Below are 15,648 nucleotides of genomic sequence, written 5' to 3'. Positions count from 1 at the left end.
TTCTCTTTCCATGAGAACAGCTGTACAATCTACTGGTCTCACCATCTGACCTCTACGTCTACTATTAACGGCCAAAAACAAAATTTTCCACATTTCAACTAATGCAGTACCCACAGTAATTGGAGAGAAGTCTAAAAATGTTTCACTGTTCCATTTTCATTCAAAAATATGATATACTGCATCTTTAAAAGGATTCTGAACGAAACATACAACGGCACTCAACTAATTTATCTTGGAAAGAGCAGAAACAAACGCAGAAAACAGCAATAGGCAGAAGTTCCAACAACGGAGGGCTATAATAAATGTGACTCGTTTGATTAAATTCTTCCATGCTTGGCAGATAAAAAGCTGCACTGGAATTGCTTTCTGCATGTTTAGGACATTTCCACTGCCATTCCAAGGGACCATTAATATTTTCAGGAATGTAACCCTCTGTACCAAAATCTGTCAGTGCATTTTTATCAGAGCAAGAAACTGAAAACAACAGAAAGAATTCACTTGTCTATTGGACCACAAACATATTGCAGGTGGCACACGGTTTCATCAGAAAAAAAAATAACTAAAAGTAAGTTTAAAATTGTGATATTTTATCAATCACTTTATTTTTGGAAAAATTATTAAATGAGACCTGTAGTCCACCAGATCCTGTAAAAAAAAAAAACAACTCAAAATGCCGTACTCCTCGACGCAACTTAGAAGCAAAGAGTGAGTCTGCTGCAACCAACGTGACAAATATTCTGCATGCTTTTTACTGAACTGTGAAAACTGAGAAAATAAAAGCATACTGGGTCAATAACTAACTGCAGCAGGCTCAAAAAGCAGTAGTGAGACAAACTGTCAGCAAATTGTTGGAAGATTCAGCATGGTAAAATATCTCTCTACATTTGATTTGCAAAGTTGTGTGAAAAAAGCTTGTAAAGGTTGTAAAATGTAAATAAATTCAAATAGCTATTATCATTATATGTACTGTTATTTATGGCTAATTTATGTAGCATGTGGATCCTTCAATTTATTAGCAAATTGTTGTACATATTTCCTTTTAAAAATTCCCAATTTTTGTAAAATAAATTAAGAAATTTAACTTTGGTTTTCTTTTGTGATTGATAGAATTATAACATTTTATGCAGCACAGAAAACATTTTGAGTTCTTTCTAATCCTAGCCATAGTTTGCATATAGGTGCAGGACTTTATATTGCAGTGAAAATGGGCCCCCAGTGAATGTAGTTCAGAGGGTTACCCTGTGTTGTAACAAGCGATTTTCCTACTTTATGGTACAGGTCAGTATCTATCTGGGTGTAGTTTGCAGATCTCAACATTTTTCATTTGTCAGCTCACGGCAAGTGCAACTTGTGTATTCACAAAATGACGAAGTGGCACCACTACTATGCACCATCCTTGTATTAGGCCTGATGGATGGACTTTTTTAATGATTATCAGCTTTAAAACAAAGTTAGACCACTGGCTTCTAAGCAAGTCAAAAAAGGAGAGTTAATGACAGACAGTGAAGCAAAAATTAAGAGAAAATAGCAAGAGCAGACCAGAGTCTTGGGTGTCCTTTTTATCATCTGCTTTCATTTACAGCCCTTGTTTTTAAACCATTCTCCGACTAATTTGCCTGATCGCCACAATTGAAGTGGAAACTCAAACAGCAGTCTTCCAGGTACTACGGGTCTGTACGACCTGTGGGAGTACCTGGAACTAATCAGTCGCAAAGTGCTAACTGAAGTCACTCAATAGTTCTTAAGGAATCGGCTTCCACTTCTCTAAATTTAGCTGATTCTGGTAATCACTATTGTTACTGAGAGATGAGATGCAACTCTCATTAGACTTTCTGACTAAGTCTTCACACCCAATGCAAGACCAGAAACCCTCTAATTATGCATCTGTTTCTTTGCTTTTCTATTTTCACTGGGAAATTGATTCACCTTTCCTTTTACTTCCCGATAACTTGCTTAGAAGCAGGCCTACAAACGAAGAGGCAGATCTTAGATATAGTCCGCTTGCACACCTTGAGCTGCTTGTCATTTTATGAGCCATTAAAAAAAAAAAACACCTTAATTTGTTGGCTGGGATCCTTTTTAAGTGCCAACTGGCTTGCTGACTGTCACGGTTCCATTTTTGCACAAATGAGCCTAATAAAAAATACAATAAAAGAAATGAGGCACACAGAAGAAGTGCGCTCAAAAGCAGTACAGCTGCGAGGAAGGAGTCACAAAATAGACGCTGTTCTCTTGTTCCTGCACAGGACTGAAATACCGGCGTTCTACTGAACTCGACTGTATGGGACGTAATGAGAATGTACAATGAGCAGAAGTCAGCGCTTGGGTTTGAAGCCAGGGTACAGTAATCAAGTGTTGGTAACTTCAGCAGAGATGGAGATATGGAACTAACAGGGTTACAGAGAACAGCAAAATAATAACAGCTGGCAGAGCTGGTAAGACTCCCTACTTCTGTCAGTTGCTTGCTTTTTATTACAATCTCTAAGCCTTTTGTCTCACACCTGTGGAGTTTGGCGAGGCAACCAGAGCATTTTACCTGCAGTGCTATCCACCAATTCTAAAGATGTGAACTGTATTTTTCATTTCAGTTTCAGTCATTAAACATTTACAAAGCTCGGTATCGCCACTAGCAGATTACTAGAACTGTGTGAAATCACGGGTAGAAATCATGTCGGCTAACCTACATGCTATCTGCACACCAATGCCCACTATTTTGCATCTGTGTTCTAAAAACAAACCAAACGGGGACCAAAATGACAAAATGACTTCTCTGTAGTGCCACTAGAGGTCAAAATTCTACACAGTGCCTTTAAAAAAGACTGAATCAGGTGGTTTACTCAATGATGCACTGCAGTTTTATTAATATGTTCTAAAATAATGACCTATTAACTAATACTTATACGGTAACTAAAAATGACAATAAAAATACATAAAATAATTTAAAATCTACAGCAACAGCAGTAAACTTCATATTTTATGCTTTTATGTCACTGTTCAAAACAGAAATGACCAAGACTGTAGGCAACCAAAGAAAATTTTGTTCAACTAAAATGGATAACTCTTCAATCACTCGATTGTTAGCGGGAAAAAAAAACAATCTGCATGTTATCTGCAGATGAACTAAATGTTCCATCGTGTAGCCTAAATGAATTCTAAATCAACATAAAAAGCTGGCATCTGCAGCATATTAAATCCTGAAAACAACAGACTGGGAGCAGATCAGCTGCCCATTTTTGTGTGGTTTCTGACAATACAACTACCGTATACCAGCTGTTGATTCTCCCACAAATACTACTGAGGCTTGTAACCAATAAGTTAGCTCGCTGTTTTTAGACTGCCATGTTGGTTGTTGAACTTTGATAGACAAACTGCTGGTTGGAAAGTGGCCATCTGTTTAAAAAAATGCAGCCACACCAGATGACTACTTTCAGCTGTAATCCATACTTTTTCTTTTTACTTTATGTATCGCTGCAGCTGCCCTTACAAAATACGAAAACATGAACTGTTTCATGCAGTACGTATACAACTGTGACACACTACGACTTACAATATTGCAACTTAGGCTTTGACTGTTGCAGTCTGAAGTGCACAAAACACAACAGAAAAATGAGCTGGTGTCCGTCTGTGCACGCTCGGCAACTCCAGCTTGTTTAGACTCTTGCAAGACACAGCGACATATGGGACATAACTGCACAGATTGTAGGCCAGAAGAGCCAGAGAAGCCTACTAGCTTGCGTACTGCTATATCTGACCTGATGTAGGAGGACAACTGGCTATTTCTGACATGCTATATTTGACACAATATGCATTGGGACATAATAAATCTTTTTCTGGTGTACTGTACAGTATGAAAGTATATATCGATCAGCCACAACATTATGACCACTGACAAGTGAAGTAAATAACATTGATCATCTTGATATAATGCAATATTCTGCGGGGAAACCTTGAGTCCTGACATCCATATGGATGTTTGACATGTACCACCCACCTAAACACTGCAAATCAAGTAACCCCCAAACCCCCCACCCCTCTTGGCAACAGCACTCCTTGATGCCAGTTTCCACCCTCAGCAGGACAATGCACCCCAACACACTGCAAAAACTGCTCATGAGTGGCCCGGGGAATACGACAGAGCTAAGCTGCTCACCCGGGTTCCTCACTCCTAGATCCAAATCTTATTGAGCATCTGTGGGATGTCCCTGGACAAGCCTGAACCAGGGAGGTCCCACCCTGCAACCCACAGGACCCACAGAATTCACTACTATCATCCGGGTGCCACAGGACATCTCCAGACATCCCGTGTCCACGCCCCACTGGGTCAGAGGAGTTTTAGCAGCATAAAGGGGACCAACACAATATTAGGCAGGTGGTCATAATGTTATGCCTGATCGGTGTACATAATGGAAAACACCTGTGGTGTCTGTTAGTCTGGAGATTACCAGAGTAGCGAGTAAACAATCAGTAAACGTTAAAAAATGTTCGAATTGGCATTCTCCATTACGTTGAACCAGTTCCAAGCTACAAGTGTGTCATTCCTGTTGCCTAAAACAATAGATCCTGCTAAATTAAACTGTAGAATTGTAGAACACCAGCGATTGTCCTACCAATGAGAATTTGGTCGAAAAAGAGCAATTTTGCTACTGTTTGGGATGATGGTGAGGGTCTAATCCCCACCACTACAGATTTTTATCCCTGCTGCTGAAAAACAAGCAGCCACATAATGATTCATCCCACTGTCCAGCAAACTGCACTACTTGGTCGATTGGTTTATACTTACAGGTGAAGATGACCAAAACGGTGCGGAGCAGCAGGTCGACTGCTATCTCCCACCTCTCCGACACACGAGCCACGACAGGGGGTATGAGGATCTCTGCTGGAACGTAGAACTGCAGAGCGAAGGTGATGAATATACCAAAACAGTACAGCAGCTTAACAGCCTGGTATGTCCTGGTGATGGAAAGAGACAGGAGAAAATGACAGAGATGGAAAAGACTCAAGGAAAAGCGAGACAGAGAACAACAGGCTTAAACTGACGAAACAAAGTGTCACTGAGCAAAGTCACAGCTACAAAAAAATAAAAACAAAAACAAAAAAACACACAGTGGTCATATTTAGAAGTCTACTGAGATGCAGCCAATCAAAACTTTTCATAAAGCACCAAATAAGCATCAGTGCAAGTCCTCAATTTTCATTTTCAAGATCCATCAGAAACATATTACAAGCTGAAGAGGAATCCATTGGTAGTCCTCGTAAAACAAACAACAAACATTGACAGTCTTCTACTCAGTGTTTCAAACAGAGATGCTGGTAATTACAGTGTTTTGAGTTTTCAGCCTCATTGAACAGCCAATCTATTCCACTAATTAGTGCTATTGGTCCAGTCACGGAAGGCATTTTCAATAGTCGTCTCTCCCCTGCAGCTGTGGTGATAGTAGCAAATAATGAGCACACAAATCCAATTTGACTATTTTGGTTTCACTAAGTTTACTGCCTGAGTTTTTTTCTGCAGAAGACAATAAGAATGATTGTGTTCGACAAAACCGCAACACACATTAGCTTATGAGTATGGTTTGCTTTGTGAGGTGGGCATCATCTTCCTAACTTCTGTGGGTAATTACTACAGATTTATGATTATCTTTCTCACAGGACGTGCTGTTCTCTTTAGAGGAGGAAAGTATTAACCAAAACTAATAATCTGAGATGGATGGATATAAATTATAAAATAATATCCATAACTCACATGCAGTGTTGATTCAATATCTGGATCTCCAAAGTGCAAACTGCTGCCCAAGAAGATAATTAGTTTGGACAACAAAGGAACTGAGGAGATAACATATGCAGCAATAATCTGCAGCCAAAGAAAACTACTTCAGCTACAGGTACTAATCCTGAGGGCGAACTGGAACAAAACTTAGCAAAAAAAAACTCCTCATTCCCTCCACTCTCTTTAGCATGTCTACATTCAGATGCTGCACAGTTCCAAAAAACATGGCTAGTTTAGGAATATCTAAAAATGAGAGCAAAACTTAAAGAGCAAAGAATTCATAGCTAGATTTGGATGCAGGTATCAAACTTGATAGCGTATGTTCGCGGCACAATAAATATTTTTCCACACATCTCCCACATTTTTTATCCTTTCTAAACCAGTCAACAGCATATCCAGCTGAAAGTCAGCGAAACCACTGGACCTATTTGATGAATTTACAACAGTCTCCTCCGGTAAGGGCAGCTGGCTGCACACCAGTTGGCACTATACATTCAATACGCAAATGGCATTGGGTACAACAAATTAAACAAGGACTCCAACTCCTCATCGTAACCAGGTTTACAACTTGAGAGGATGAAGCAGAACTATCATTGGGGTCATGAAAAGAGAGGAAAAAAGGCAACAACCATGAACAGACATTGAATGAACTTGCGTTTTCTCCTCTCCAAGTTTGGCATCAGTGAATACCAGCACCCTTAAGTTGTTGTGCTAGTTCGATGTGCTATCTAAAGCAGTCCATCTCTTGTTCGCTTGCAGCCACTTCCAGTTCTCTTCTGTGACTTTGTGTCTGGCAAAAGTGAACGTGACAAAAAAATATTTATGATGTGTAAAAAAAAGTAAGTGTAATAGGCAGTGATGTTTAAAACTACAGCTCATTTACGTGCACATGCGCAAAAACAATGTCTGGATATAACGAACACCAGTCCAGACAATGTATGGGCATGATGGCACTCCTCATAGGTGCACATAATTTTAAAACAACACAATGATTATCTTCATCAATCCAATACTGTGCCGGTGCTCTCATCATTCAGACATAGGTCACTTTTCCATTAATATTTCTTACAGGTTCATGCAGAAATATCCCACAGTGCCGGGGAGAGCCAACACCACAAGTGATGTACGATACATAACGCAATTACAGACTAAATCTAAACTAATGGCAGCTGACAAACTGTCCAAATAACTAACAGACCAGTTTATTTTTGATTTCCTCAACAAGGAAAGCTCAACTGAGGATGGCCACATTTATCTGCAGCTATAAACTGTGACTCTGTGCGACAGCTCACCTGTCTTACAGTGTTTCCTCTAGGATTTTTTTCAGCAGTGGTGGCAGGCTCTCCGGGAGCCGTGGCAATCGACATATATTCAGCTTAAAATTGACTGGAAGTGGGAGTTTATAAGGCTTTAAGAAACATATACAAACCAAGCTTCAGAAAAGAAGACCTTCAATGTCAAACCCCTCCTGATGAGATGCTAACATTTGTTTGTAACCAAGAGAATGAAGACGTTATCTTACCAGCAGTTTGGCAGATTGAGAGTGATGCTCCCGCCTATGTGCTCGCCAAAGCACATATAACCTATGGTACCGAGGCTGATGTAGAGGAAGGTGACGATGCCCATCCCCACATACAAAACCAGGGTGAATTTCTGAGGTCTCTGCATCTTATTCTCCAGGGGAAGAACCTGTCAACGCAGAGAGACAAAGACACAACCGGACTGTTAACGGGACAGTGGAACAACATAAAGCGATGACATTTCATTTGCTTTTGATTAAGCTTCTAATGAGGACTGCTCAGGTGACCCTGAACCATACCTTCGTTATGCCGCTATAGGACCAGGCTGCTGCAGGCCCTCCCATTATGCACTGAATGCCTCTCGTCTTTATACGCTACAATCGCATGTCATTAACTTGGTGTCCTCTCTCTCCTGGAGTTTTCTCTTTGTCCTTTCTGTCCTTTCTCTCTCTCTCGCTTTCTGATCTGCAAATACTGGTCTCAGCACCAACCTGAGGGGTTTACTACAAAGCAAAACTTTCTTTACATCAGCTGGCTCAAGAATGGGTATCACAATGGTGGTTATCGGCTTTCTTTGTTTGTCAGGTTTTCTCCATCAGGCTCTGTGCATGCTCACATTAAAGGATACAATCAGCAGGTTGGTATAATAGAGAGAAGAATACAAAAATGTACTGAAGTATAAAGAGGAATGCTAGAATGGTAGAAAACTGCTAATCATGTAAGTTAATATATTTATTTATTTATTATTAATTTACCCCTGAATGCACTCTCCATGCAGTTGCTTACTGCTAATGTGGCAGTTGCACATTAGAGCTCTTAAACTTCAAACTTGCATTCAGATCTGAGACTGTCCCATAATGAAGGATGCATGGAAATCACTGTGGTTTTTTGGTCAAATCAAAGTGAAATGAATGTAACTGAGTGAATATTTTCTGTAATAAACATCAAGAGATTCATCAATTTTCTAATCTTTGTTCTATTAGCTGCAAGGCCAGCAGTGTAAAACAGACTGGGCAGCAAATCAGAATAAAGCATTACAACATATTTATGCATTTGCTGCATCACCAACAGAATACATGTAGGTTCTCGTGCCAACACAACTGTAATTGCATGGCTTTATTCAGTGGCATGACGAACATAAAGCTCAACAGGTTCGCAGATAGAATGTTTTCACTCTGCTGAGAATCTGACGGCTCTGAAAAAATCATCAGGAGATTAATTAGTGAAAGGGAGACACTTCTTACAGCCGATTAAAATCTCAAAGTCTGGAAAAGAGCCTCTCCTTCAGAGCAGGTTAGCTGTGCAGGATATAAGTTACTAAACTAATCTATCATGTTAAAGGGCATCCTCCTGTGTGATGCCGAAAACTCTTGCTTTAACCTCAACATGTTTCAACAATTTATTAATCTTGCTTCATATTACAATGTTTGTTTGCTTGTTGCGTCTTGTTGCTCATCTTTTTTCTCTCCACTCTCCTGTCACCCCAGCAAGTCGAGGCAGATGGTGGGCCTCATTCAGCTTGATTCTGTTGGAGGTTTCTTCCTAGTTAAAGGCAGTTTTTCCTCCCCACTGTCAGCAAGTGCTGCTTAAGAGGGCTATTTTGGGTATCTCTCTACAACAAAATGTGGGAAGGTCTTGATCTTACAACGTGAAATGTTCTGAGATAACTTCAGCTATGATTTGGTGTCACATAAATAATACTGACATGAATTTAAATTTAACTCCAGTCAATTACTCACTCTAAACTGTCTCTTCCTCACAGGCTATGGCTTCTTGATTTTAACTAATGGACATTATAATTAAACTTGTGCTGACATTTAACAAAAGACCAAGGCTCTCTTACGCTGCACTCAACATGCTCAAATGTGTTCTGTTCTCTCCAGCACACTGAGTGGTGTTAATTGAATACCAATGAAGACTCTGCTTCTGTCTACAGCTGCTGCAGAGCTTTATGATCAGCGTGTCTTAGAATCAAAAGCTAAAAATCTCATCGTGACATGGTAACCTGTTACTTGGTATTGCCCTATGGAACTGTTCAGCAGCACTTAAACTCTGGTTCCTACCCAGACAAAACAAGATGATAAGCACGCAACCATCATCACCTTCAAACCAAAAGCAGAAACAAAAGCATCATGTATGCATAAAAATGTTACATTGCAATGCCCACTATGATCTGCAAATGACTTTTTAAAATTACCAAAAGGTAAGAATAATGTAAAATCTGCCTAGGAAGACAATGTTAAGAGTTAAATAATTTTCGAACAATATGATTCCATATGATTAATATTTAGGAGGCAAAGTGAATCTACTCCAGACAGACATGACATAAGCACCAGGATTCCTTAAATGAGCAAAAACTGCATAAATTACATAGCATAATCATTTAGACTTAATATTTTGTTCTTCGTGGATGACTTTCCACTTTTAACAGTCAACAGAATCCTAAGATATCCTGTCAAATACAGGGGGTCCTCAACTTACATCGGAGTTCTGTTTCTATGGATCAGCATAAGTCGATTTTCACCACCAATCAGAAATCTGCAAAAATGTAAACAAGCCTTTACGTGCATCACGATATTGATCAGTTCTTCTGAAAAGTCATGAATATCAATGACTCTCATGCACGTATGAGTCATTTTACAAGATACAAGTTAACGAATGTAGCACAATCCAAGTGGCATAAAACTAGCGAATGTAAACAAAGCAGATGAAACGCTGGACATCGTAAATGGAGGACCTGCCCAGAACCAGTTCCAACTAACGATGAAACGCCATAGGCTGAGGACGTCGTAAACCAAGGACCCCCTGTACATGGTAATACCTTATGTGGATGTCTTATCTGAAAGAAGTTATACCAGGCCTGTGTGATAAACACAAACAGTAATAAGACATTCAAGAGATGTATCATTCACTATAGTGGTCAATGAATGCATAGTGGTTAAGTGTTTAGCATTGTCATCTCACAGATGAGCAAGTTCCCAGTTGAGGTAATAGATTTTCTTGAAAAAAATCAAGCAAAAACTTCTACCCAAACCATGGAATCTTACAAAATCCCATAGTTCTACTCCAAATAGTTTTTCAGTTATGAATATATGTCCTCTGTGTTAAATTTGATAACTTCAGCGATTCTTTTAAAGCATCTTTAAAGCCTCAGCAATTGCTTATTTTTCACAGAATTTGGCAAATTTTTGTACTGAATATCATAGAAACCTCAAGAAAAAGTTGGAACTTAAAATCATGTCGATAGCTTATGTTGACATATATATATATATATATATTTTTTTTTTATAAACTAATTAAAATAATAAAATCTGTAATTTATAATCAAAATGAAAATTTTTACATTTTCAAAAAATCGTATCTCCACTAATATTCACTCAGTTCCAACCAAATTTTTGTTGCGAGTAGAAACAACTTACTTTCGTCAGATCAAAATGTCATTTGGTCCTACATCAAGAACTGACTGTCTTCCAGAAAGAAAGAAAAAAGCGTGGTGTAGCACCTCCTTTATTTGATGTGTATCAAGGTGAGATCACTCCTTTATCCTTCTATATCTTTACTTATGTGTGTAAATTAATTTATTTGTAAGCGTTTTTTATTTGTGTTCACGTTAACATTATTATTGATAAACGGTTTAAAGTAGTTTCATTCAAATTAAACCTTTTATCTCTTCGTGACACCTCTCCAGTTTGGCCACACTCTCTCTGCTCTGCCACCACCGCCTATGTCCACTGCAGGGGAAATTACAATAACTCTGCCTCTCTAATTTGCAAACTGAAATCCAATCATAATGCAGGCAGAGATAATGAGAAAGCCTATAATCTAGAAAAATCAGATGCAGATGCATTTTTCATGTTCATGCCAGGTATAAATAAGCTTTAAGCAGCACGTGTATGAATGCGTCGGTGCTCGCTTTCTTTAGCTTTGGTTACGTACCACTCCGATTCCTTCAAAGGCGAAGATGGCCGTCCCAAAGAAGAGAGGGTAATCTTTAGCTCTGCCGACTTTTGGTAGGTTGATGGGATGAGGGATGTTCTGCAAGGAAAGAAAAACAGATGCAAAGCTTAACTGTAGTGATGTCTGATATTGGCTTTTTTGCCAATAACCAATACGCCGATATTGTCCAACTCTCAAATTCCGATTCTGATATCAACCAATACCGATATATGTGGGCTATTCAACTAATTTTAGGTAACATCACATACATCCTGCTGTGGAATTAACACATCATGCCTAATTTTATTGGGATGCTCAATTGGATGCATTCTCAATTGCAGCAAGGCTTTCCAAATGTAAACATTGTCTGTGCAAAATAAGAAAACTACTTCAGCTTAAGTTATGGTAAAAACGCCATATTTATGCCATATATATATTTTTTAACTTTCCCTCTCTCCCTCCCTCTATGAGTCCGGTAAATGTCACAGAAATCCAGGCGTTATTTTATCGATTTTCACGATGGGCCAAAAAAAACACAATAATAACGATATTGACCGATATTACATTTTTATGCCAATATCGAGTCAATAATATCAGTGGGCCGATAGTATTGGACATCCCTACTTAACTCTACAGTCTGCTATTGCTGTATCAGGTGTTATGACGCAAGACTTGTTGAATCTCAGACTGGTTGATGTGTTATTTCTAAACATCCACGGAAATAAAATAAGCAGTCAAGAGGTCCTCTTTATGGATAATCAGCAATCACAACACCTTGTGCAAAGAGGAGGCCCCTCCTTGAGCCTGTTGGGACTCATTTGTTGGCCAAAGCTTGCAAATGACTTAAAGTAATTATTTCACATGATTAGGGTCGTTTATAAGTAGTTGTGAAATCAGCAGCATACCGTAAATAAACCTGAGTGGGAAAGTGAAAGATAATGTGAGTCACTAAATTTCGCAGTTGGAGAAGGTGCAGTGGAGTCAGCTGGACTTCCATCTGCAAAAATGAAGGTCAATGGGATGAGCTGAAACATTAAAATGATAATGTTGAGCCATTAAACGGTAAATTAAGGCAAATGTTTAAGGACTACATTATTATTATTTTACGTTCTAGTGTTAAAGGGAGAGTTCAAATGTAGAGAGTGAACTGAATCAAACCAAACAACAAAACAAAGTGACTGTTTTTGAAATGCTTGTAGTTTGTTCGCTCCAGTTTTCCCAAAACTTGTGGCTCAGGTCATTCATCAGCAGAAACACCTTACGGGCCACATATTTTTGTGCTAAATCTTTGTAAGGTTTCCGATGCAAGAAATTGCCTCTTTTCAAGGTGAGGCCATTTCTCACGACCGCTATATATCTGTAAAGTGCAGAGGCTGCGTGATGAAATACTCTACAGCTGAGAAACAGATAATCTGGAGACTCTGTCACTACCAGTTGCTCTGTTATCCATAACAACCCCAGGATCCAATCAACTGAGCAGAAGCACAGAGAGAGAGAGTGCAACACACAGGGGGAAACGTGAGCATTTAAGGGGGCTGGTTGTAAACGTTAATAAAGAAACCGTCACATTAGATTACTGCTTCATACACAATCGAAAAAAAAGAATCTCTCCATTATGGACTTTCAGATGAGGAATCTATTTTCTATCCGACATAAATGATAAAGTACTTGATTGTACTGTATGTAGTGATCAGTTAGATGTCAGTTCCAAAATGCACAGTTTCATGTCCAGGGAAACAAATCTGGTTAAATAATTTTATCTTGTTTAGCAGATCATATACACTACCGTTCAAAAGTTTGGGGTCACTTAGAAATGTCCTTATTTTTGAGAGAAAAGCATTTTTTTGTTCAGTGAAGATAACATTAAATGAATCAGAAATACAGTCTAGACATTGCTAAAGTGGTAAATGATTATTCTAACTGAAAACAGCTGATTTTTAATGGAATATCTGCATAGGGGTACAAAGGCCCATTTCCAGCAACCATCACTCCTGTGTTCTCTCATGTACAGGTGTGCCCAATAAAACAGCCACTGAGTGTAAATTCAAAGTGTCAGGGTTCAACAAATTTCTTTAACAGAAAATTCTAACATTATTACTTTATATGTATAACTTTTAGTGTGAAAAATCCCACCAAAAAAATAGGAATTGTGATGTGTATAATAATAATGTAGAGTAAAAGTATAATAATGTGTATGGTTTTCTCACATTGCACGAGACAAGCAAGCACATATGTTAATTCCACCTAATAGCTTTTGTTCAGATTAGGAAACACAGTCATTAAAATCATACTGAGGAAAAAATACATGTTAAACCAGATGTACATAGGACTGCTGGAGTCCTGTGAGGATCCCAGAAGGATTTGTCTCTCGACAAAGCAGATGTTCAGCTACAAGGATAAAATCTGTCTGCAGACTACTTGCAGGTACACTGACGTTCTGTAGAAGTGAATACGAGTGCATTGCATGTACGGCACATGCCTTAATTGACTTCCTGAGAAATCTAGTTTCTTGTAACCATGTGAACACAGTCAGTGTGACAAATGGGAGCGCTAATGAGCACCAGTGAAGTCGATACATCTTCTCGGAATTGACAAAGGTTAAGTGAAGCAGGTGAGAAAGAGAGAAAAAGATAGATCTGGTGGTTACCGTGAGTGAGTAGAAGTAGATGAGAATCAAACTGGCGGTCATGACCAGGTTCGCCACCAGAGAGAGCGGAGCCAAGTACTTCAGGTTGGGCGTGAAAACCAGCAGGATGACTGCAGGCAGGAAGCAGAGCATGTAGAGACGGGAGTCGAAGCTGGGAACTAGGATCTGGGTCTGATTGGTGTTGTTTATTTGGCAGCTGAAGGTTGTGGCGTTGGCTGCTTCTACCACCTGGTTAAAGTAGGGTGAGAGAGAGAGGTCAGAGACGCCCGAGAGGAGGGACAAACCTAAAGGAGGATCAACAGATGTCCTGGAGAAATAACTTACACAAAAAAGAGTATTTTCAAAATGGTCATCAGTTAAGTTTCTGTTAAATTACTACATATTTAATACATAACATTTCAGGAACAAGTACTTCACAACAATAACAAGCAGGTTTGAAAAGTAACATGAACACAAACTCCTAAATGCTTCGGTAAAAAAAAATGCATATTAAACTAGACCTGATACAATTTATGTACCAGCTGAGGAAAAAGCACAAAAAACACAGACAGATGCCACCATCTAGTGGTCAGAAGCTGCAGCGCACCAATGACGTCTACTCAGAATCGGATTATTTCAGTAGCAAACAGAAGGTGTTTGCAGACACAGTTTGATTACTTTTGTTAATGTGAGCTCCAATCGACAACATACAAATACACAGCATGCAAAGTTTACTGGAGCCTTCGTTAGGAACGGATTTAAAAACATCACAGACCAAACAAAGGATCAGGGGTCACAGGTCACCTAATTGCCTTCCTGTGACCTAACAAGGCCGGATAAACAAGTGCTTGGAACAAACAGAAATAACACTGCAGAAGAACTGGCACCAAACAGTTACATTTAGATTTTTTTAAAACTTAATCTTTATAGCAATGTGTTTCACAGTGCGTATTTTTTTTAAAAAGTGCTCACTCAGAGAATCTAAACTATCACTTCAAATTCATAACAATAAAAATGAAGACTTAGAAGTTACAAAACATTACAAAGCCAAGTGTGATTGTTTTGAAGAAGCCTTGTTCTGTAATTTTATTTCATATTTATTTGTCTTATTCCTACACTTTCCCTTTTTTTGCATTCTTCTTCTTCTTGGGTTCAACCTCAATATGTTTTCTGACATGGGGGGCCCAGATAGCTCCACTGGTTGAGCGGGCGACCCATGGACAGGGCTCGTCCCCGACACAGCAGCCTTGACACGATTCCCGCTCATGGCCCGTTACTGCATTTATTGGGGTGTGTAAACACCACAGAAAGTGTGTGTGTGTGTATGTGTGTGTGTGTGTGTGTGTAGGTGTGTGTGTGTGTGTGTGTGTGTGTGTGTGATTAAGACCTGCTTGACATTGTCACTAAGGAAGACAAAGTAGACGCAGCAGAAGCCCAGCTGGGTGATGATGAGGAACAAGTCCACCGTCCGTCTGAGACAAACAGAGAGAGATTAAAGAGTAGAGAGGTGAGACAAAGGGTTAACATACGCTTATACAGTAAAAATCACCACTAAGTTTATGAACAATATTACTTCTGGCAGCAAACTGAAGGTCAATCGTGGATTTTTGTATAGAAACAGTCCATTGCTCTCTCGACTCTGTAGCACAGTGCACTGCGCTTTATTACAGGCGATAAATTCCTCAATCACCCTTGAGTGTTAAATGAAAAGGTGAGATCGTCCTTAACTGACAGAAGAGAATTGCACTGTAAGCTATTTATCTGTAAGTTCCTGCTGCAAGACCACCTCCTCTTTCTTG

At 39.2% G+C, this 15,648-nt stretch overlaps 1 protein-coding gene across 2 annotated transcripts in view; it reads right to left on the bottom strand.

The window, feature by feature from the left end:
- The window catches only part of slc36a1 (solute carrier family 36 member 1), a 59,017-nt gene that overhangs the window by 28,500 nt on the left and 14,869 nt on the right, over nt 1-15,648 (bottom strand). For both annotated transcript variants that reach the window (XM_055016649.1, XM_035956138.2), the window contains 5 exons: nt 15,237-15,321; nt 13,871-14,098; nt 11,224-11,322; nt 7,290-7,456; nt 4,781-4,950 (listed from right to left, as the gene is read on the bottom strand). In XM_055016649.1, coding sequence (XP_054872624.1) covers nt 4,781-4,950; nt 7,290-7,456; nt 11,224-11,322; nt 13,871-14,098; nt 15,237-15,321 — 749 coding nt within the window. The remainder of the gene's footprint in view (nt 1-4,780; nt 4,951-7,289; nt 7,457-11,223; nt 11,323-13,870; nt 14,099-15,236; nt 15,322-15,648) is intronic.

Source organism: Amphiprion ocellaris, chromosome 13, assembly GCF_022539595.1.
Source record: "Amphiprion ocellaris isolate individual 3 ecotype Okinawa chromosome 13, ASM2253959v1, whole genome shotgun sequence".
NCBI classification, from domain to species: Eukaryota; Metazoa; Chordata; class Actinopteri; family Pomacentridae; genus Amphiprion; species Amphiprion ocellaris.
This window is presented reverse-complemented; position numbering and strand designations above follow the sequence as displayed.